The 22,900-nt window shown below is 40.1% G+C and overlaps 1 protein-coding gene across 1 annotated transcript; it reads left to right on the forward strand.

Annotated features, from left to right (window-relative positions):
• The first annotated feature begins 612 nt into the window (after positions 1-612).
• Positions 613-22,704, forward strand: LOC135074031 (leucyl-cystinyl aminopeptidase-like). The gene is made up of 15 exons (XM_063968336.1): positions 613-1,075; positions 5,515-5,711; positions 6,688-7,343; positions 7,625-7,780; positions 8,215-8,535; positions 9,312-9,495; positions 10,280-10,515; positions 11,828-12,008; positions 13,048-13,246; positions 14,101-14,375; positions 14,895-15,085; positions 17,143-17,310; positions 18,476-18,689; positions 20,647-20,794; positions 21,479-22,704. The coding sequence occupies exons 2-15, from the start codon at positions 5,529-5,531 to the stop codon at positions 21,637-21,639; spliced, it is 3,273 nt and encodes a 1,090-aa protein (XP_063824406.1). The 5' UTR covers positions 613-1,075; positions 5,515-5,528; the 3' UTR covers positions 21,640-22,704.
• The last annotated feature ends 196 nt before the right edge of the window (positions 22,705-22,900 follow it).

The raw sequence follows: 22,900 nt of genomic DNA on the forward strand, positions 1-22,900 counted from the left end.
GGACTTCTTTGTAGTATCACACGTGTACGTAGATGTTTTTCCTCGTTGCGATTGTGAAGAAGTAACAGACATAATAATATTGCACATAAAAACAGTTTATCCAAATAAGTAATAGGTATCTACAGATCATCAAACTACGTCTGATACCTAATTACGGAATTATTCCAACCACTGCAACTGCTGTGTACCTACTTAGCACAGTGTCCCAAGATTTACAGCTTGATCGCCAATATTAACATAACCAGTGAAGTTTCGTCGGGATGGAGTAATAGCACTTACTACATACCTACTTAAGTACAATTACAATTAAATCAAAACTATTTGCATTAACTAATCATTCAACCATTAACATTTCAAATTCCTAATTGACGACACTCATTGTCTTAATTGCATAACGTCCTTTAACGTACAAAACGTAATTAATAAAGTTGAATTTCATTCACCTGATGGTATCGAAAACGTAACGCGTTCTACAGCAGGTAATTAAAATAACAACAAACTCATTGTCAGACATGAGCAGAACTGTATTGGCCGTTGTTAAGACCAGACATTACCTTGCAAGGTCGAAGGAAAATATTACGGTAGACTTTTCTTACAATTGCACCGACCATAGCCAAGAGCTCTCTGTCGAATCAGCCTACGCGGTTTAGTACGGTCCGAGGCATAATGCACTGCTGAGGGGGGTCTCGTTAAATTGGTCAAAAAATACGTAAAGTAATACTCAGTGTAGGAACGTGCATATTACCATAGATTCGTGCCGCGTAAACTACACTCGACGCATTCGATTTTCGTTTGTTTTTTTCTGTGCGTTTTTATTTTTTATTAAATTAAGTCTAACGTGTGTTAAAGCCAGTGTTAACGTGTGATTTATTTTTAATTTTAACAAATGAGTTCGTAATATTTTTTAGTAGGAATCGTTGTGCTATTGTTATATTTTGTGTTAATTTCTAGATATAATGTGCGGTATGTGAATAACTATTTGCCTTCAATTATCACCTGTATGCCGTTAACATACAAATAATTTAAAAGGCGTCACGAGTTGATCAAATAAGTTGCCGAATAAGCCGACGAATTGGTAAGTAACATTAATATTAAAATGTATTTAAGCAAAATTCATTGTCTCTGACCCACCTACGGTAAGATTTGCATACAAAATTCTTCACAGCACAAGGTTTTTATGATGGGTAGTTATTTGTTGTAGATTTAAATGATAACAGAATACGAAAAACTAATAAATAGCTGCCTTAAATCCTACTAAAACAAAACTATTCTAATTCCGGACACATGAACACTGGATTAAACTCAAAATATTAGGCGTGTAACGAATTTTTTGCTTACATTTTTTGCGTAAGTACATTTAATAAAATCTATGGATAGATCGTCAACAATAGTTAGGTTTTATCGTAGTTTTTGTGTCTGATTCTTCATTGTAAGAATTTAACTTGGAAATAAGTAGCCAGTTTGTCATTTGCTTTGTCGTTAGTCATCGATTCATGAAGCGGAAGAAACGGCTGGACAAACACTGTAATTCCTGAGGAAATACTTGAGACCTTAGTGTTCCTCACTAAAAGAACCAGCACCAATATCTAGTACTTACATTCTGCACAAAATTCTAAATCAGCCGCAGTATTCTTTTCATTAGTATTCTTAATAAACGTAATCTTATCATCCTTACCGATTTACCGCCTTTTGTATTTATCTGTGCACTAATATTACTATTTATGTATGTTTATCTAGACAATTTTATGCAGCTTAGTATTTTATTTATTTTACCAATGGTCCGTGACCCTCACTCGGCATGGGGCACACTGAAAACCAGCGCCGTGGGTGGCCTTCGTCACCGTGGGCCACGGCAAATGCTGAGTGGGGTCCCGTTGCAGTGGGCATCTTGTTGGTGGATGGGTGGCACTGCTCAGTTTACTCTTGTTTTTATTTTTTCTTCTTCCATTATTATGTGCCACTGTCATGTCTATGTAATTGCCTGTATTTGTGTGATGTCCATTGTAATAAATGTGTCTTTCTTTCTTTCTTTCTTCAGTAATATCAATTTGAATCCCAAATACATTTTCATACTTTTCAGATAAATAGTCTAAGTAAACTAGGATACCAAGAACTGATTTTTAGATACGACTTATTTTAGGTAGGCTCTTGTTGATTTCAAAAAGATCTGGTACAAACTATACTCTACTGATTTGTATTTGGTAGATAGTTCTTAGACTTTTTTGCTAAAGACAAAAGAACATTGCACATAAAAGAAATAGTGAAACTGTGATCTCGCTTGGCTTCCCCTGAATTTGAACCAAAAACCTCGAGATCACTGAACCATCGAGGCCAATATACTTACTATTTGTTAACACCACATTAAGCCACTTTATCACAACATTCAATTAAATCTTAATCACGGGTTAGCATTCTAATAGCACCCCACCGTGCCATCGCAGAATGGACACTGTCTTTTGTCTTTTTGTCTTCAGCCTTAATTAAATGGGATGAGGAGCTAAATTGATCAGTTTACCTAGAATAATGTTACATTGTTCAATTAAGTATACCTACTGCTCGACTACATTTAATGAGGGTAATGTTTTCAACACATACGTAATTTAGTCCTAGTAAGTTCATCGCAATTTGACATAGCTTAGTTTTCAAATTCAACTCCTACAATGACTTTTCTGGCAAGATTTGTTTGAAAATTATATTATAAGTAATCGTGGGTTCAATTCCCGCCTTAGGCAGTTCGATTTTTTCAAGTTAGTTATAATTTTCAAATTAGTTTGAGATGCAACTCTTAACGCTAAAAATTAAATAACTAAGATTTGTTTTCGAAGAAGCTTTGACCATTGAAAATCAAAGCAAACATATTTTATCATGGCTGGCTCCAAGCCTCTACCATAGGAAATTTTTGAATTAGGAAATTCAAAATGTAGATTAGAAAAACATTGAAATATGAGCATTAGCGCGCGTTATCACGCAGCGCATTCGCGTCGCTGCGCACGATTCGATATGCCGCCCGTATTTACTTACACGTTATCGGAAAAAATTCAGCCCTGTTTTTACTGGCCGTGGATCACACTCGAGGTTTTCTATTGTTATTTTGAAGAAAATTGTTTAATTACTGACTAAAATGAAATATAGGTGGGCAGGCCTCCTACTAGGTCGACCGACGATCTGGTAAAGGTCGCGGGAAGAGCCTGGATGCGGGCAGCGCAGGACCGTGCATAGTGGAAAACCTTGGGGGAGGCCTTTGTCCAGCCGTGAACGTCATTTGGCTGAAACGAACGAACTACTTAGTACAAGTCTATCAATACCTAATCTAGTTTATCTCAACATAATACGTAATATTCCTTGTTTTTCAATCTGTTTCTGTGTTTATCAATCATTAAACACATTTCAAAGACAGTAACTAAATGTGACGCTGTAGTGCATGAGGATTAATAAAACTGAAAAAAAAATGCTGGTCACACTATAATACTTAGTACTCAGTGTTAAAACACGCTAGGCATCATCATTTCTTGTTTGTTAATGATGTTACACGATTTTTTTGTCAATTTAATTAAGTAAAGGACAATAATAAACTAATTATAGGTAGGTACGCGTTATTTGCCTTAATTCCAGCAAACCTTTGATCAAAATATTGTTGTAAAAATGCCTGGTAAGTAAGTAAGTAAATCTTACAAACCCGGAAAATATTACCTTGAGGAAGGAAAAGAGGGTAATATCACTAGTTTTCTTAGGAATCGTTTAACCAAGAAGCCTGACAATTAAATTCGAACCAATTAAATTTAATATAATAACATCTGTATTACTACATTTTCAATACTACGAGGGGTTAGTAAACAAAAATAGCTTTCGGAACAGACAGAGAAACACTTAATTTGATAAAAGCCCTCAGCATCATCATCATCATCTCAGCCATAGGAACGACCACTGCTGAACATAATGCCTCCCCCAATGCCTTCCATGTTGCCCGGTTGGTAGCGGGCCGCGACCAGCGCCTTCCTGCTACCTTTATGATGTCGTCGGTCCACCTTGATGAAAGCCCTAAAAAAGCGATTACGAAAATTAATCATTCGCCATATGGTCTTGTCTAGGGGCTTTCATCGGTCACGATTATACTGTCAGAACTGAGCTTTAATTAACTTAAACCACAGAATAACTTAAACTAAATAGCACTTATTAGCTATCCTTTATTGATAAGCTCCTCATGGGGGCAGGTTAACCACTCCAAAAAATTCGTCGGTCAGTTACCTGTGTGATCCTTTATAAAGTAGGTTTGTGAGAAATCCACACAAACACGTTAATTATTTTTTTAAACGTTTTGTGCGTCAGAGTTGATTGAAACTAACCGCCTCTGTAGTCTAGTGGTAAGACCACCTGCTTCAGACGCAGAGGTCCCGGGTTCGATTCCCAGTGGGGGCAGATTTTTCTGTTCGGTTTGGTTGGTGGTAGGGCTTGTTCTAAGTCCGCCTGGCTAGCTACCACCATCTTACCTAAGTCTGTCGCCATAACAACAATGTTAACAGCATTGTTGTGTTCCGGCAGTTAGAGGTAAGATAGCCAGTTCCTCCGTGGTTGAGGATTCCGGGTGAAGCTCGCTTCCACCTTGGGCCTGATCGTCACTTACCATCAGGTGAGATACAGGCCAAGAGCTTCCTCGTTGTGGATAAAAAAAAAAAAAAAAAAAAAATTAAAATATTATTGTTTTGTATACAAACGAATACCTACACCTGTAAGTTTCAAGGTTCATTATGTACGACTTAGTATCTACTTATTCAGAGTCTGTGAACATAATAATATGAAATCGAATGGGAAAACAATCGGCAATAACAATCAGTGCTGTTTCTGAAAATGACTTGAGTCGTTATTACTTTTATCAATAACTTTACCTACTTATACCTAATCGGAGTAAGTAACTACTAGGTACCTATTAATGACTAACTAATAATTTAGAATAGTAAATTGTTTTTATTTATGAAATACTGCAATGAACAGTAGGTACAATGTATCTCGAGCTTTTTATGATTTTATTTAAAAGTCCAAAAATCAAATCCGGGTGTTTTATCGGCTAATATCTTGTTCAGGATAATTAATGAATATAATTTTCCACTTTAATTGCTATAATATTCAATCACAAGGAGGTACATCTTAAGCACATGAGTAGGTATGCCTATATGAGTATGTGACTTAGCTATGTATGAATTTAATCTGCTTCTGCATAATCCCGGATATCCGGGACAGGGACGAATTTGAAACCTTAAGGAGATAGGACCTAAGTAGCTACTTTAAGGATTAATTAAAAGAGTTTTATGTAACTTACAAATGAAATGAAAAACTGGAATAGGAGATACAGAACTTTACCATAAAAGAGAATGATTTTATCAAAGCGATCGATAAATTATCGAGAGATTCTTATATCCTACATTCCTACCTAACACAGTAACTTACTGCGTTTCCGTAACATGTTTGGTTGCCGTTATTTATTATTTAGGACTTCATTTAATTTTGTCCTTATTCCAGGATGAGTGACCACCATGACGCTTTCCACGAGCCGGCAGCAGTTCCTAGCGTACGAGTCGCAAACCCCTGAGGATATCCAATATGGCCGCCGAGGGGGCATCTTCGTCTCCACCTGCGTATGTGTGCTGTCCATCATCAGCGCTGTTATACTGGCTGTGCTAGTCGGAGTCATTGTATACTTCATCACCTATTACAAGGTAAGACTTACGTAGGTATAACTTTGTGCTACAGGAATTACAGGGTGTACTAAGTAGTCTACCGTTTGGAGAAGTCACATGGCCACAACCGTGCTAGAATATACGAATTAAATTATAGTTCTAGTAAGTTATCATTTTAATCCTGGCCCGAAAGTTCATTTTTAACGTGACTCTGATCTATCGCGTTTCGCGTATTAATCTTCGGGTGTATTTACCTAAAGTTTTTATTTAAAACATAAACAAACGTCTAAAGTTCACTACATAAATTAATTGTAAATAATGATAGTTACATTAATGGTATTGCGTTACAGAATTAAATATCATTCTTTTGCTGAATTTTAATCAGTTCCGAAATCGAATGTTGATTGAACTCTGATTTCGTAATTTTAACCTTTGACATCGTTTGTTCAGGGGCCGTAAAAAACTAAAAAAGTCTAACGTCAAAATGACAGGCGAAAAGTTGTGCGGTTTTATTTTCGTGATGTAAATTTAAAATTTTATTAATTTTAGAGGAATAAATACCAAAATGTGTGGCTTTAAATGTACTAAAGTTATAATTGTATAGTTTACATTTAATTTTAACAGTCATAAGCCTTAGTTAAACGTGAAAATGTGGTCGAAAGTATTCATCATCGTAGTTTTAGTAATCGTCGCTTTTATAAATGGAAATAAAATTGTAAGTACAATTTGAGAACTCAAACTCCTATATTGAATATTACACTACGTTTTAAGAATAAATTCCATGCTATTCTCGTACTCAAATGAATGTACAAGAGTGTTATTTGGACCATGTGTGTTATCTTGTTTTGATTTACTTTTCCTTGTTCCCTATGTTCTGAAATACCCAAAGACTTTAATTTATAGCGATTTATATTGCAGTTTTAATTTATTAAAATATCTCGATTCTATCTTTTTTAAATAAACAAACAATAAAATTGTAATTCTAAAACATTATTGTTTATTTTGTTATTTTCAGGTAGCTCAGGAGTCATCAACATCTGAATTCTGGGACGATACGGAACCATTCGGTGCCAGTGGGCCTTCTCCAGACCTGAGACTGCCCTCTAGTGTAGTGCCAAGCTTCTACCGACTCAAGCTGCACACAGACTTAGAGAGTTCTAACTTCACCGGAGAAGTATACATCACTATTCGGGCCAACAAACCAGTAAAAGAAATCATATTACACTCAAAAAACCTCAGTATTAACGGAAATGCCAGACTCACTGAACAGATTTATGAGAAAGTTGAAATGCTTCATGCCAGAACGAAACGTCAGATTAATGAGACAGCTGTAGACAGCAATGTAACTGCAAGTATTAATGAGTCTGAAATTATTACGACCACAGCGAATGTGTTGGCTGAAAATGTGACAGAGGCTATAGAAACAACTACGCAAATAGTGACTGAGCCACCTGTTGCTCCGGTAGACACACAAGTGACACATAGCAGTGTGCGTAATATAAAAATACTGTCAATAATAGAAGCTACCGGTGACAGGCTGATCCTAAAATTGGAAACTGCACTCACTCCTAACGTTGATTATACTTTAGAATTGCCATTTAGCGGTCAAATCTCAAATTCATTGACCGGTTTCTATAAAAGTACTTATAAGAATGCCAAAAATGAAACCAAGTAAGTAGCTTTCGGTATTCATTTTTATTTTTTTTCAAAACTGATATTATGATTGTTTACTATTTTGATTCTTGTATTAAATCCTGTTTCAATAACTTAAAAATTTAATGAAGAAAATTGATACTCTATTATGCAATTAGGTAGGTAACAAACAGATATAGCACAATCAGCTCAACAATCTATCATCACTTTACCTAAATAAAATCTTTCATGCAATACTGTTATTTTTGTTTTAACATCATTATCATATCTCTATTGATTGTTGATTACTTTTCTTGCAGGAAGTTGGGTGTCACCCAGTTTGAACCCACGTCAGCCAGGGCTGCGTTCCCATGTTTTGATGAGCCAGCATTCAAAGCCATGTTTGAGATCAGTATAGCACATCCAGAAAACATCAGCGTGCTGTCCAATATGAAGGTTTCTACTGAAGAGAACATGTAAGTATATTTTAATAGTCTTTATAATATTGAATTTTTCAGAAATGTCTATCTAGGGACAGTTCTGGGTAGGCCCAGGACCCTATTTAGCTCCTAATAAATGCTGCACCTTCTCCACTTAAGGCCTGTGAAAAACAACAGAAAATACTTTAAAAAAATAATAATAAATGCTGTGTTTAATAAATAAGTTAGATATCTCTTCTCTCCCTCTCCCCTACTCTCTCTCCCCTACTCTCTCTCTATCTTCTCTCTCTCTCTCCCCCCTGTACCACCTCTCCCCCCCTCCCCTCATTTCTATTTCATCTCTTTCCCTTCTGTTTTTCTCCAAGGTCTTCTATTTGCTACTATTTCTTTTGACACATTTTTAAGACTATCAAAAATAAGTTACAAGTTTTTAACTGAACCAATGCCAACTATATTTTTTTATGTTACAGTGCCAATGAACCTGGCTGGAAATGGACCCACTTCGACCGATCCGTCAACATGTCAACATACCTCGTTGCTTACGTTCTATCAGACTTCAAGTCTTTAGAAACCACTTACTTGAGCAAAGACAATGTAACCAAGCCCATTCGAATTTGGACCAGACCTGAGCTGATCGAAAAGGCGAACTACGCCCTGAACATCACTCCGAAACTGTTGAGTTACTATGAAGAAGTGTTTGGAGTTCCATATGCTTTGGAGAAGCTGGATCTTATCGCGATTCCTGACTTCTCCAGTGGAGCTATGGAGAATTGGGGTCTTATTACTTTTAGGTAAAGTTACTTTTTGTTTAACAATTTTTAAGTGTAAACGGGTCTAGCAATTGGAGGATGAAAGCAGCAATTAGAAGGACTAAAGTCACCTGCTGTCATAAACCGAGGGCCTAAAGTTTAACAAGTAAATCTTAAAATTATTTTAGTTTAGTATTAGCAAGGTTCTGGAGTGGAGGCCGCGTACCGGAAAACGCAGCGTGGGACGTCCACCCACAAGGTGGACCGACGACATCGTAAAGGTAGCGGGAAAGCGCTGGACGCAGGCCGCTACAAACAGGGCAACATGGAAAGCATTGGGGGAGGCCTATGTTCAGCAGTGGACGTCCTATGGCTGAGATGATGATGATGATGATGATTTTAGTTTCAGGCTGGCAAACAGAGGACTAACGTCGGCCGTTTGGTGTAGTGGTTCAGAACGGACTACTATGCCGAGAGGTCCCGGGTTCGATTCCCGGCCGGGCAGAAATTGAAATGATGAATTTTAATTTCTGTGACGGGTCTGGGTGTGACTATGTATAATATTTATGTATTTAAAAAAAAAAGTATATAAGTAGTATATCCGTTAAGCTAGCACCCATAACACAAGCATTAAGTTGCTTACTTTGGGGCTAGCTGGCGCTGTGTGAAATTGTCCAAAGATTTATTTATTATTTATTTATTTATAACTTAAACGTCTGCATTACTTCCTCCACATTACCAGGCAAAGAAAAAAAGAAATCCCCAGAAATTTATGAATTGTTTTTTCTAATTCACTCATTTGTCTCTTCCTATTGTAGGGAAACAACGCTTCTTTTCGACGAAGCGGAAAGCGTTCCCCGCGATAAGCAAAACGTCGCCATCGATATAGCTCACGAACTAGCTCACCAGTGGTTCGGCAACCTCGTCACCATGAGGTGGTGGACTGACCTTTGGCTTAATGAGGGTTTCGCGACGTACATCGAATACCTAGGAGTGGACCACGTAAGTGTTATTTACCTTATATTTGACGCTAGAAACATCAATAGATTGAGCTTTAGATAGGTACTACTGATGCCAAAATTGCGTTGGGGCAGGAAAGTTCTCGAGTGGCGACCACGGGCTGGAAGACGTAGCGTGGGCAGGCCTCCTACTAGGTGGACCGACGATCTGGTAAAGGTCGCGGGAAGAGCCTGGATGCGGGCAGCGCAGGACCGTTCATTGTGGAAAACCTTGGGGGAGGCCTTTGTCCAGCAGTGGACGTCATTTGGCTGAAAAGAAGATGCCAAAATTGCTGCTGACGTAGCTCCCAAGCACCTAAGAAAGTTAAAACTATTGAAGAAACAAAGATTACGACGTATAGTTGTTGCAATTCACGAAGACGAGTGACAATTTACACGTGTGGTGGCTCGCTACTGTTCGTTTTTTAAAAGTTTTGATAAATATTACACTATCGTTATGTAACATACATATTACATACATATACACGTACACACACAAGTAAAGCTCACTCACCTTCGTGAGTTGGAAGAACTTTACCTACATCAAATCTAGCTGGATATTTGGCACTAATGGGGTAGTGTACATTTCCTATTTGACTGTCGGTACTATGACTAGGTATTATTTTTTTAAGAAGTTCTGTCTTGATTTATTGGATTCAAGTCATCATCAAGTCAGAGGCAAATGGAGAATACCTACACTCCCCACGTTCGCCAGACCTGGTGTTCGCATATTCCTCCCTTAGTCCCCTCTTACGACTTGCTTATTTAATGTTTATTTAATTTTTTAGATCGAACCAGAATGGAACATGTTCGAATCCTTCGGGCGCGACAAGATGGATCTCCTCAGATCCGACGCGCTCAAAAACACTTCGCCCGTGTCCCGCAAAGTCATCGATGCGTCCGAAATATCGCAGAAGTTCGACGAGATATCGTACAGCAAAGGAGCCAACTTAATTCGCATGCTGAATCATACGATATCGGAGGAGCTGTTCCATAAGGGACTGGTGATTTACTTGAATGATTGGTAAGACATTTTATTAGGACTTTTTTTTAGTAAACATAGTCATAGACGTGTTCTGGGTTGTTCAGTCATACACACTACACTTACAGGTATTACGATAAATGAAATTAAAATAGCATAATTGCTTTTCTCTTTCTTTAGCTTAGATTCATTTCGTCTCGTCTCTGATAATTTTTCTCCTTCGTTCTGCTGAGCCACACGCATCACGATATGCAATCCAAACTTGATGACCTACATCGAGAAGCGGGTATCACAGGGCTCAAAATTAACTGCCGGAAGACCCAAGAGATGCGATCTGGAGTGAGAAATTGCACGCCATTACGGATTGGTGCAGAGGATGTGGCACGAGTCCACAATTTCACCTACCTCGGGAGCGTCGTGTCAGAAACTGGAGGTACCGAAGAGGACATCACTTCGCGCATTGCCAAGGCCAGAGCTACCTTCGCACAACTTCGCCCCATATGGCAGTCACGGAAATTGACCCGAATGGTCAAGATCAAAATATTCGGGTCCAACGTTAAATCCGTTCTGCTCTATGGGTGTGAAACGTGGAAGGTCACAAAGGTTATCTCACACCAGCTGCAGGTCTTCATCAACCGCTGCCTTCGCCGAATTCTCGGCATATACTGGCCCGAGAAAATCTCCAACGTCGAGCTATTGGAACGCTGCCACGAAATTCCGATCGACCAGCAGATCAAGCGCCGCAAGTGGAACTGGATTGGCCACACTCTCCGAAGGGACCCCGATCACATCCCTAAGCAGGCTCTGGATTGGAATCCCCAAGGAAAACGTAAACGTGGTCGACCCAGGCAAACTTGGCGGCGCACTGTAGCGGACGAGGCGAAGAAGATCGGCAAGACCTGGAGCGAGATCAAGCGAGAAGCTCAAGACCGAACGAGATGGAGGACTGTTGTGGACGCCCTCTGCCCCATCTAGGGGACATAGGACCATAAGTCAAGTCAAGTCTGATAATTTTTCTCCTTCGTTCTGCCTTCTTTTTTTGTGAACTTTTTGAACTACTCTTCTTTTGCTGTATGTAGTGTTTAAAAGTCTCTGAATTTTATAAGAGGAATGTTGCATTACGTTCGATCCAAATCCGTAAAAATACGTATCTAGAAAACTAACTAAAGTAATCAGATGACAGATATCGGATCTAGTGCGTAAATTAGTTACAAAATAGTTCTACGACTAGTAACTCCGCACCGAATTTTCACAGATTCGGATCGGGCTTATTACAGAACTGCTCTTATTGTATTAAGCCACTCAGGCTCCCGTAGCTTCAATTGAAACTCAAAACCAACAAATATACTTTCAGGAAATACACAAACGCCGAAGAAAATGACCTATGGCAGGCCATGGAGAAAGCCACGGGGACGGACCCAACACTCAAAGATCTATCCGTAGTGAACTTTATGAACACTTGGACGCGACAGGCCGGTTACCCTGTCGTCAAGGTCAACAGGAACTACGAGAAAGGCCTCATTGAGATTGAACAGGTTAGTAATATTGTAGTAAACGCGATAGTCAATTGACGTTCTTTTTATGAGCTGCCAAAAAACGGGACTATTCCCACCGCTGCAACTCCTGTGTAGCCAGGATCTACAGCTTGACCGCCAATAAAAACTCAACAAGTGTAGGTCAAGTTTGTCCCAGGGGAAAGTTAGAAAGCTGTCAAAGCGAATCTCGCGTAGGTTTTGTTTCAAAAAGAGAACTATGACGTCATCAGGTCGCGAACACAAGTTCGTTAAAACCAAAATCTTCCGGATTAACACAACAACCAGTCCTGCCATATCCAGGTGCCTCCCATGACCATCGCCAGATCGTCGGTACACCTAGTGCAGCGGTTCCCAAACTTATTTAGTCTACTGCCCACTTTGAGAATAAATTATTTTTAGCGCCCCCCATTTTTGTAGTCAAGAGTCGAGCTCAGTCGGTGTCTAAGAGTCCTCCTAGTAGATGATATTATAAATCGCCTCCCAAGCCTCTACACAACGTCCCGATTTTTTTTCTGTGTCTCTTACCGCCCCCCTTTAAGCCTGCAGCGCCCACAAGGGGGCGTTATCGCCCACTTTGGGAAAGACTGTCCTAGTGGAAGGCCTGCCTACACTACGTAATCCTCCGTGGTCGCCATTCGAGAACTTCCACTCAGTAACGCCAACTGGTGAGCGCTGAAGCGATAGGAGGACTATCGCATTTGCACTCTTTTGGATGGCGCCATTGTAGAGTAGGGTCATAACAATCGCCAGTGGTGCCAACTTCATAAAAATGACTACATCCGCCCAGTGGATCATTAACATTACTAAAGTACGGCCAACTAGCAGCGATACAAAAGGTCGATACGACTGTCGATTTGACAATATATTCTGTCTCTTCCCATCTTGTGTATTTGTCGTAATGTCTCGTTCTCCCCCCAAAATATGTCAAAGTCAGACGGGTTCACCCATGACATTGGGTTTGTTTACATTTGGTATCGCTTCTCGTTGGCCGTACCTACTTTAAGCAAATACTGATACCATACACGTTTTTGTCTTTTAGAAACTCTTCACCAGCGCCTTAGACCCGTACCAGAAGATGTTAGACCAGCTCTGGCACATCCCCATCAGTTATACCGGCATGGACACTCCTAAAGACCAGTGGAGTACCAAACCAAGGACTTGGTTGAAGAATCGTTTCCAAGTAGTCTCGGTGCCGGTCAACAGCACAGAAGCCTTGTACGTGAACGTCGATGCTATTGGTGAGTAAAAACAATGTTCCTGATAAGTCCCTGATAGACTATCAGGAACTTATCTGGCAGATATCAGGTCTAGCATTTTTATCAGCTACACTGGCATGGACACTCCTAAAGACCAGTGGAACACCAAACCAAGGACTTGGTTGAAGAATCGTTTCCAAGTCGTCTCAGTACCTGTCATCAATACAGAAGCTTTGTACGTGAATGTCGATGCTATTAGTCCCTGATAGACTATCAGGAACTTATCTGGCAGATATCAGCTCTGGCACTTCCCCGTCAGTTATACCGGCATGGACACTCCAAAAGACCAGCGGAACACCAAACCCAGGACTTGATTGAAGGATCGCTTCCAAGTCGTCTCAGTACCGGTCAACAGCACAGAAGCTTTGTACGTGAACGTCGATGCTATTCGTGAGTAAAAAAATGTTCCTGATAAGTTCCTCATACACTATCAGGAACTTATCTAGCAGATAACAGTTCTGGCATATCCCAATCAGCTACACTGGCATAGACAGTAGAACACCAAACCCTGAATCTGACTCAAAGACCGCTTTCAAATCGTCTCGATGCCGATTAACAACACCGAGGCTTTTCACGTAAACATCGACGCTATTGGTGAGTGAAATGAAAGGTTCCTGGTATCAGGAACTTAACTATCAGATAAAATATAACCTTACTAGCCAGTTTTAAAGGTCCTGAATCCTGATAATGTCCGGTTCCTGATAACCTATCAAGAACTTATCCATCAGATAAATTACACCTTTACCACAGGTTTTGGATAGAAATAAAATCTTGATACTATGCTGTACAAGTGCTGGCTTTACTCAAAAAAATTAATGGCATTCGTTTGTCATCAGGTTACTACCGCGTGAATTACGACAAGAAGAACTGGGAGCTACTATCAGCAGCTCTCAAGTCTGGGAAAGTCCAGTCTCCCATCACGAAGGCACAGCTCATTGACGACGCATTCAACCTGGCTAAGGCTTCGCAGCTAAACTACAGCTATGCCCTGGGTCTGACTACGTGCGTCATGAATGGAGAGGATTCGAAGATTGTGTGGGATCTGTTATTGAATAACATGGGCTTCTTGAAGTTCAATTTGAAGGCCACCGCTGGATTTGTGTATTTCCAGGTGAGATTTTGATGTGTTTACTTTTTCAATCCATTTACTATATTCAAACCAAACAATACTACCACCTATGTTATCTGTGGTATCACGATAGGCGTGAGCTATGTGGAGGAGTAAGTTGAATGTTGCCAGGAAAGATGTAGTAAAATAAAAATGTCTGAATATGGAGTTACTTTGTTTGAACTTTTTCCGCAATAGGGTTTGACACCACCAATCAACTAACTTCCTTTTCATTAGCTGTGCTCTACGCTAAACGCTATTATCTCATCGATTATTGTATGGCAATTCAAGCCGATGACGTCACTATTCCAAAAGACATAAAGTCTCTAGATGCCAACTTAATTGACTGACTATTCATTTCAGAGCAATCCAAAAAGCAAAACTAACATAAAGTGATGTTCTTGCGTTTATTAATCAGAAAACATACCAACCGAATTGAGAACCTCGTCCTTTTGTTGAAGTCGGTTAAAAATAAGTAATCTGCAACTATTCAAGTTACCAGCATCTGTATTAATTCCACAGGACTACATGCGTATAATCCTCAAGAAACAACTGGAAAAACTAAACTACGGTCTGAACAAGCCTCGCGACGACAACGAAGCCCTGCTCATAGAGAACTTACTTATGTGGGAGTGCTTCGTGGAGTCCCCGCGGTGTCTCAACTGGGCCCGGACGGAATTTGACAAGTGGATGAGCAACCCTGCTGTCAACCCGTGAGTAAAATACATCAACCTAAAGCCCGGTCCGTGAGCACGTAAAATTTTGTCCAATGACCCCTAGCTACCCATCCTTATCGCTCGCGCGTAATTATATTGCTGTCGCGACTGTGCGACGGGCGCCCGCAGTGAGTGTGCGAGCGTAATAGCAACATAATTACGTGCGAGCGATAAGGATGGGTAGCTCGGGGTCATTGAACAAAATTCTACGTGCTCACCGACCAGACTATATACCAAAACCTTAAAGAAAATAAGTACAATGAATTTTGAACATTATCTTAGTGAAAAGGTTCCTTTGGTGTTGAACCTTTTCACTAATGGTGGCCATACACGTTAGGGTTTGCATGATGGTTTTGACCGTACATGCATAACCGACATGCAAACCCTAGCGTGTATGTTATAAAACTGTACAGTTATTGGTGCGTGTACATGCAACCTAACGAATATCAAAAAAGATATTTTTGCCGCTCGGTTATGTTTGCGCACATGCATAACCGAGCGTGTGTGCGCCCGCTCATGCTTGCATGCACAGTTTTCTCTCAGTCTCCTATAGTCTGTGGCAGTGAATGGTGGTGAATATTTAAAAGACACTCATGTGTACTCCAAACATAAATCCCTGTTGCAAGAAATCTTAATGTTACTGCTAGGTTTGGGCTGTGCGTTGATAGATCGCTGTCAGTCAGTCAGTCACCTTTGAGTTAAATAAATTTAGCTTGTACATGCAAACCCTAACGTGTATGTGCTATAGATAACTCGGTTATACCGGTCGGTTAAGCATGCACGGTCGTAACCATCATGCAAACCTTAACGTGTATGGCCACCATAAGATAAAGTTGAGCCCAGTTGAGGCAGTGTGGGGACTAACAGAATCAAGGGATTCTGTTGGTCCACACGCTGCCTCAACTGGGCCCGGGCCGAGTTTGACAAGTGGATGAGCAACCCTACTGTCAACCCGTGAGTAAAGCAAAGCAAGCTGTCATAGAGTAATTCTACAATGGATTTTGAACTTTCTGTCTGAGTGACAAGGTTCAAATTTGTACAAAACTCTGTTGATTCCCGCGCTAAATCACGCGTGGGCCTGGACGGAGTTTGACAAGTGGATGAGCAACCCTGCTGTCAACCCGTGAGTAAAATACATCAACCTACCACTGTCGAATTCTGCAATGGATTTTGAACTTTATGTCTGAGTGATAAGGTTTGAATTTGTCAAATCCTACATTTCCTTGACTGTTGGTCCTCACGCTGCTTCACGTGGGCGCGGACCAAGTTTGATAAGTGGATGAACAACCTTGCTGTCAACCAGTGAGTAAATCACATCAACCTACCAATGGATTTTGAAGTTTATGTTTTACAGCTAAGGTTCAAAATCATATAAATCTCTAGTCTTGTTCCATTGACTCTATTGGTCAGCACTGCCTCACGTGTTCGCGGATTTGATTTTTGACATGCAGACAGTAACTTCGTGGTAATAAGCGTCACGAATACAATGACACGTGTTACTTGAACGACAGTTCGTTCGCTACTGATCACTTTTCAAAAGTTTTGATAGACAGCATTATTATTATTTTCTGTTTAATGGCTTCAATGGTGCGTACTTTAAGCACACTGGTACTATAGTTGTCTTGTCCAACACTGAACCGTCCCAATGACATTGACAGGAAGTCGCTACCATCCAATGAGTTGTTAGTTGCTACTTGACGTTTCAGAATCATTTTACTATTAGGCCGGGTTCTCACTACGCTGGACCGGCAGATTTGCCGTGCCGGTAAAACTGCCGGAAAAGCTAGTGGCTGTACAATTTATATAAATCTATTCACGCTATCCCGGGTTCGGCATTTTTGCCGGGCTCTGCATTTTCACCGAGCGTTCCGTAATGTGAATACACGTACAACAAGTAAAGTTAATCGCCTTCGTGAATTTAAAGAACTAAATCAAATGTTTAGTTTGATGATATGTAAATAGCTTTCTATCTATTAATTTTACACATCTTCCCGATAGTGTATTCGAATTTCAAACACAATGAATATTTTTACATCCGAACATCTTTCACCCAGGATCCCCAGCTACCTGCGCTCGCTAGTATACAGCGTGGCGCTCAAGTACGGCAGTCGGCGCGAGTTCGACTTCCTATGGGGCGTGTTCCAGTCGTCAGCTGATCCTACCGTCAAGAGCCTGGCCATCAACAGCCTGCCTTCCACTAGGGAGGAGGGGCTTATCACTATGTAAGTACTAAAGCCCAGTCTGTGAGCACGTAGAATTTTGTCCAATGACCCCAAGCTACCCATCCTTATCGCTCGCGCGTAATTATATTGCTGTCACGACTGTGCGACGGGCGCCCGCAGTGAGTGTGCGAGCGCGACAGCAACATACCTAATTACGCGCGAGCGATAAGGATGGGTAGCTTGGGGTCAACGGACAAAATTCTACGTGCTCACAGACCAGACTATAGTGTAAAAATTAGACACTAGGTTGGAGGTGGCGTTCTGACCCAACTGTTTTGCGATTCGCGGACAACTGGCGGCGTGAGGCGAGTGTCAATAAGGTTGAAAGTCGCGCAGCAAAATCGCACCACTCCCAGCCTCATCCAAATTTTGGCGTGGAGTATTGGAGTATTCGAAGGGCAATTACACTAGCTTTTCCGTGCTTTGTTATAATACGTGTGTTCCAAAACCGAGAAATAATTCTTTCTTATCGATCCTACGGTCAAGAGCCTGGCCATCAACAACCTGCCTTCCACTAGGGAGGAGGGGCTTATCACTATGTAAGTACCAGCTTTTATGCTTGTGATTGTGACAGTTTTTGTAATGCGCGTCTCAATTTCAAAAAAATCTTTTCTACCGATCTATCGATCCTTCGGTCAAGAGCATGGCCATCAACAGCCTGCCTTCCACTAAGGAAAAGAGGTTTATTACCATGTGAGTAGCTCTTACCTGTGAGTTTGTCCGCATGGTTTTGGTCTGACTGTAAATTCATACAAGCTTTTTCCCACAACTCAGTCCGCATGGTTTTCGGTCTGTCATAAAATGTCCTTTTCCCGCGCATTAAAAAAGCGGGATAAACTATCTCTAGACTCATCTAAATTGATTCAGTGATTGTGACTTATCAGTTGGCGCCACTATGGGGAAAGATCCCGTCATTAGCCAGTGGCTTAACAATGACGTCGACTGGTGAACACTGAAGCAGTATTAAGACTCGCATTTTCAATCACTAGGGCGGTGCCACTGGCGACTAAGGTCAAGGAAATATCACTGATCAGTGGCGCCACCTAGTAAGCGCAAAAACAGTAGCTCTCTTACGTACGACATACGCCGGCTACGTAAATGATTCCAATGTAGGTTTAATGAATTGTATTTTTGCTCGTGACTATACATCTCCTATTTCCTCCAGGCTCCTAGAAAAGAGCATCACCGAGATACCCAAGCAGTACGCTATCGCAGTATGGAGTTTCGACGCCACCGCCGCCACGGCAATCGCGCAAGACTTCCTCATCAACAACTTCCAAAGAGTCTACGATAAGTTCACGCAAATGGATGCCTTCATGTTCCCCGCTGTACTGAGCGGAGCATTTGGCTTTATATCGCACACTGATGAGCTCAATAAGGTAAGGCATTTTGAACTTTAAGCCGTTGTAATACGACGCGGCTGCGGCCACGGCCTTTCTTCGTCAGTAACTTCCAAAGAGTCTACGACATCTTTACGCAGATAGATGCCTTCATATTCCCCGCTGTACTGAATGAAGCATTTGACTTTATATCGCACACTGATGAGCTCAATAAGGTAAAGCATTTTGAACTTTAAACCGTTGTATTACCACTCAGCCGCAACTACGGCCTTTCTTCGTCAGTAACTTCCAAAGAGTCTACGACATCTTTACGCAGATGGATGCGTTTATGTTCAACGCTGTACTGAGCGGAGCATTTGGCTTTATATCGCACACTGATGAGCTTAATAAGGTAAGGCATTTTGAACTTTAAGCCATTGTAATACGACGCGTCTGCGGCCACGGCCTTTCTTCGTCAGTAACTTCCAAAGAGTCTACGACATCTTTACGCAGATGGATGCCTTCATGTTCCCCGCTGTACTGAGCGGAGCATTTGGATTTATATCGCACACCGATGAGCTCAATAAGGTAAGCCATTTTGAACTTTAAGCCGTTGTAATACAACTCAGCCGCGGCCAAGGCCGACGAGTAACTTCAGTAACTTCCTGCGAATCTAAGACAAGTTCACGCAGATGGATGCCTTCATGTTCCCCGCTGTGCTAAGCGGAGCATTTGGCTTTATATCGCACACTGATGACCTCAATAAGGTGAGGCATTTTGAACTTTAAGCCATTGTAATATGACCCAGCCGCAGCTGCGGCCTTTCTTCGTCAGTGACTTCCAAAGAGTCTACGACAACTTTACGCAGATAGATGCCTTCATGTTCCCCGCTGTACTGAGCGGAGCATTTGGATTTATATCGCACACTGACAAGCTTAATAAGGTAAGGCATTTTGAACTTTAAGCCGTTGTAATACGACTCAGCCGCAGTTACGGCCTTTCTTCGTCAGTAACTTCCAAAGAGTCTACGACAACTTTACGTAGATAGATGCCTTCATATTCCCCGCTGTAGTGAGCGGAACATTTGGCTTTATATCGCACACTGACGAGCTTAATAAGGCAAGCTATTTTGAACTTAAAACCGTTGTAATACGACTCAGCCGCAGCTACGGCCTTTCTTCGTCAGTAACTTCCAAAGAGTCTACGACAAGTTCACGCAAATGGACGCCTTCATGTTCCCCGCTGTGCTAAGCGGAGCATTTGGCTTTATATCGCACACTGATGAGCTCAATAAGGTGAGGCATTTTGAACTTTAAGCCGTTGAAATACGACAATGTTGACACCCAAGACTTTCCCGTCAACAACTTCCAAAGAGTCTACGACAAGTTTACGCAAATTGATGCCTTCATGTTCCCCGCTGTGCTAAGCGGAGCATTTGGATTTATATCGCACACTGATGAGCTCAATAAGGTAAGCCATTTTGAACTTTAAGCCGTTGTAATACGACTCAGCCGCAGCTGCGGCCTTTCTTCGTCAGTAACTTCCAAAGAGTCTACGACAACTTTACGCAGATAGATGCCTTCATATTCCCCGCTGTACTGAATGGAGCATTTGATATTGAAGAGCTCAATAAGGTACTATAGACTTTTAGCTGTTAAAATAATGTTCAAACCTCTCGACAGTAAGTTAGATTGGGACCCGGTATGTGATATATTCGAGCCATTCATTATTTGCTAGCTGTAAAGAAACATTTCCACGCCCACTTTTCCATTTCTTGTTTTATTTGTAAAGTTGTAAATCTTGATCAGTAGAAGTTTTAAGGCCATTTTTTAACTCTAGCATTATTAATCTAAAACCCCTAATAACCAACAATATCGTAATAGCTACTTCTTACCGAACGGGTTGGATAATGAGTGGTATTTAACTAACATATTTGTATAAGGCACCCATTTGCTAACCATGTGGATCATTGTTATCTTTAAATAAATAAATTGAATTGAATTGGACATCTGTGCAGTTGAAAGCCTTCGCAACGCAGCACAAGCAGCAACTGATGCCGATGTCTCAGACGCTGCAGAAGTTACTGGACACGGCCAAGCTGCGCATCAACTGGATCGACAAGTACGCGCCCAGCATCAACCAGTGGTTTCGCGATTACGTCACCAGTAAGTGATTTATACCCGTCGCTTTAAAGCAGCGGTTCCCAAACTTATTTAGTCTACTGCCCACTTTGAGAATAAATTATTTTTAGCGCCCCCCATTTTTGTAGTCAAGAGTCGAGCTCAGTCGGTGTCTAAGAATCCTCCCAAGCCTCTACACAACGTCCCGATTTTTTTTCTGGGTCTCTTACCGCCCCCCTTTAAGCCTGCAGCGCCCACAAGGGGGCGTTATCGCCCACTTTGGGAAAGACTGCTTTAAAGCATTGTGCATTGGACGCCATAGGGATCACCGGTGAGCCCCAAACAATAGATTTTTTTATTGAAAAAAAAAAAAAAAATTTTATTCAGCGACACAAAACATCTAGAAAATGATTGATTGATTTCTGTTGTGTCTTGTTTCTCGGCAGATAAAGACTTTATGGCACTTTTAATCACGCACGCGGGATTGGCATGAAATTCCGCGCCAAGGGTCGCATGTACTTTAAGTTTGTTTCTGCCAGTTGCGTTTACATACTGACGGAGTCCAGTCAAAACAAACTACAGAGCTATTCATCATCATCATCATCATTTCAACCACAGGACGTCCACTCCTGAACATAGGCTTTTTTGATTTTCTACTTTCAAACATTTCACTTTGTCTAAAATATCAACACAGCGGTAAACTGCTAAAATAAAATGTGATTGTTCCAGACTCAACGACTCTAACCAATGTTACCAACACCACTACCACAGACGCCAACACACCAATTATTGGAGCCAACGGCGCCAACTCCAGTGCCAATGTTCCTGTAACGGAAAAACCTCCCGCCAATCCTGTCCTCAACATCACAGAAGTGGTTCCTAGTCAATAACTAAAGGTTTGAATTAGTCATTCAATTATCAAGTTCGAAAGGTCGGATAAAAAATACAGCCGCTAAAAGTCGATATTTCGATATCGATAAAAGACCTTTTGGACTTTAGCTAAATATTCGAAAATTTTACAGAAATTTTATCGAGTGTTTAACACTTTATTTGAATTTTGTGTAGATTAAGATTATATTTTCGCTGGTTGATTTTCATCGAATAATTTAAGATCGCCCTTAATGCCTTAAAGGAGTGTGAGTGAACATTTAGAGATATTGATATTTTTAGGACAACGAAAGGGCCAAAGTTTCATTTCCATCACAATATTAATTCTATCTTGCATAATCGTAAGTTCTTAAATTAAAATATTTTATGATAATAAAAAAAAATTTTTGATTAAAAAACTATTTTGGCAATTTTTTGCTAATCGTCGAAATCACACACTTGTTTATTATTACTTTAGAAAAATTAAAGCAAACCAGTTTGTAGATATTTGACGCAAACCAAAATAAAAACATATTGTCTTTTCTTAATAATATCTTTAAAGAAACATTTTAGAATTAATTTACAAAATGACTATAAGTAATAATATAATTTATCATAAGTATGTAAGTAGGTAAAAACAACACAACGCCAAAGTGCACAGGGTTCATTTACATAATATTTAATCATAATAAATGTATTACATAAACCTAAAATAATACTATCCATTACCTACTTATTTATTTGTACTTACAGAGAGTAATATTATTATTATAATGTATTTTGAAAGTTGTATTTTATGTGCTCTCTTAGGTGTCTTTCAATGTAAAAAATACATCATAAGTAAATACATAAAATATTTTATTTATTAATTATCGTTATTTTGAGCATTTATTTATTAAGAAAGCTGTTGAATCTATGTATTATAAGCTTAAGAATATACATTAAATATTATATCGTTTTGAAAAATATAATCGAATTATTACTAAAGTCACAAAATAAAATGTTGATCGAATATTTTATAATTTATTTGTATAAGCGTTAAAATTTTGAGGCTTTTATTGAATTTATTAGATTTTGCATGTGTAAAAAGTAAATGTAAAAATAAAAAGGATTTATCATTTATTTAGTGTTTCAATGACCTTATTATCTTCAATTTATTAACTTCCACGTCTGAGAAAGAGGTGGCAAGTCCGTTTGGAAGGTCTAAATCAAAATTTGTTAATAGACAGTATTGGTTTTCAAGGAAGACTTTTTATCCCGTACTAAAGCTACTTTTTCTACAAC

Source organism: Ostrinia nubilalis, chromosome 8, assembly GCF_963855985.1.
Source record: "Ostrinia nubilalis chromosome 8, ilOstNubi1.1, whole genome shotgun sequence".
Taxonomy (NCBI): Eukaryota; Metazoa; Arthropoda; class Insecta; order Lepidoptera; family Crambidae; genus Ostrinia; species Ostrinia nubilalis.

Excerpts from the sequence above, each read along its gene's own strand:
- LOC135074031 (XM_063968336.1), top strand. The coding sequence starts at position 5,529 with ATGACGCTTTCCACGAGCCGGCAGCAGTTCCTAGCGTACGAGTCGCAA. Across the intron at positions 7,344-7,624 it reads AATGCCAAAAATGAAACCAA|GAAGTTGGGTGTCACCCAGT; the intron begins GTAAGTAGCTTT and ends CTTTTCTTGCAG. Across the intron at positions 10,516-11,827 it reads GTGATTTACTTGAATGATTG|GAAATACACAAACGCCGAAG; the intron begins GTAAGACATTTT and ends ATATACTTTCAG.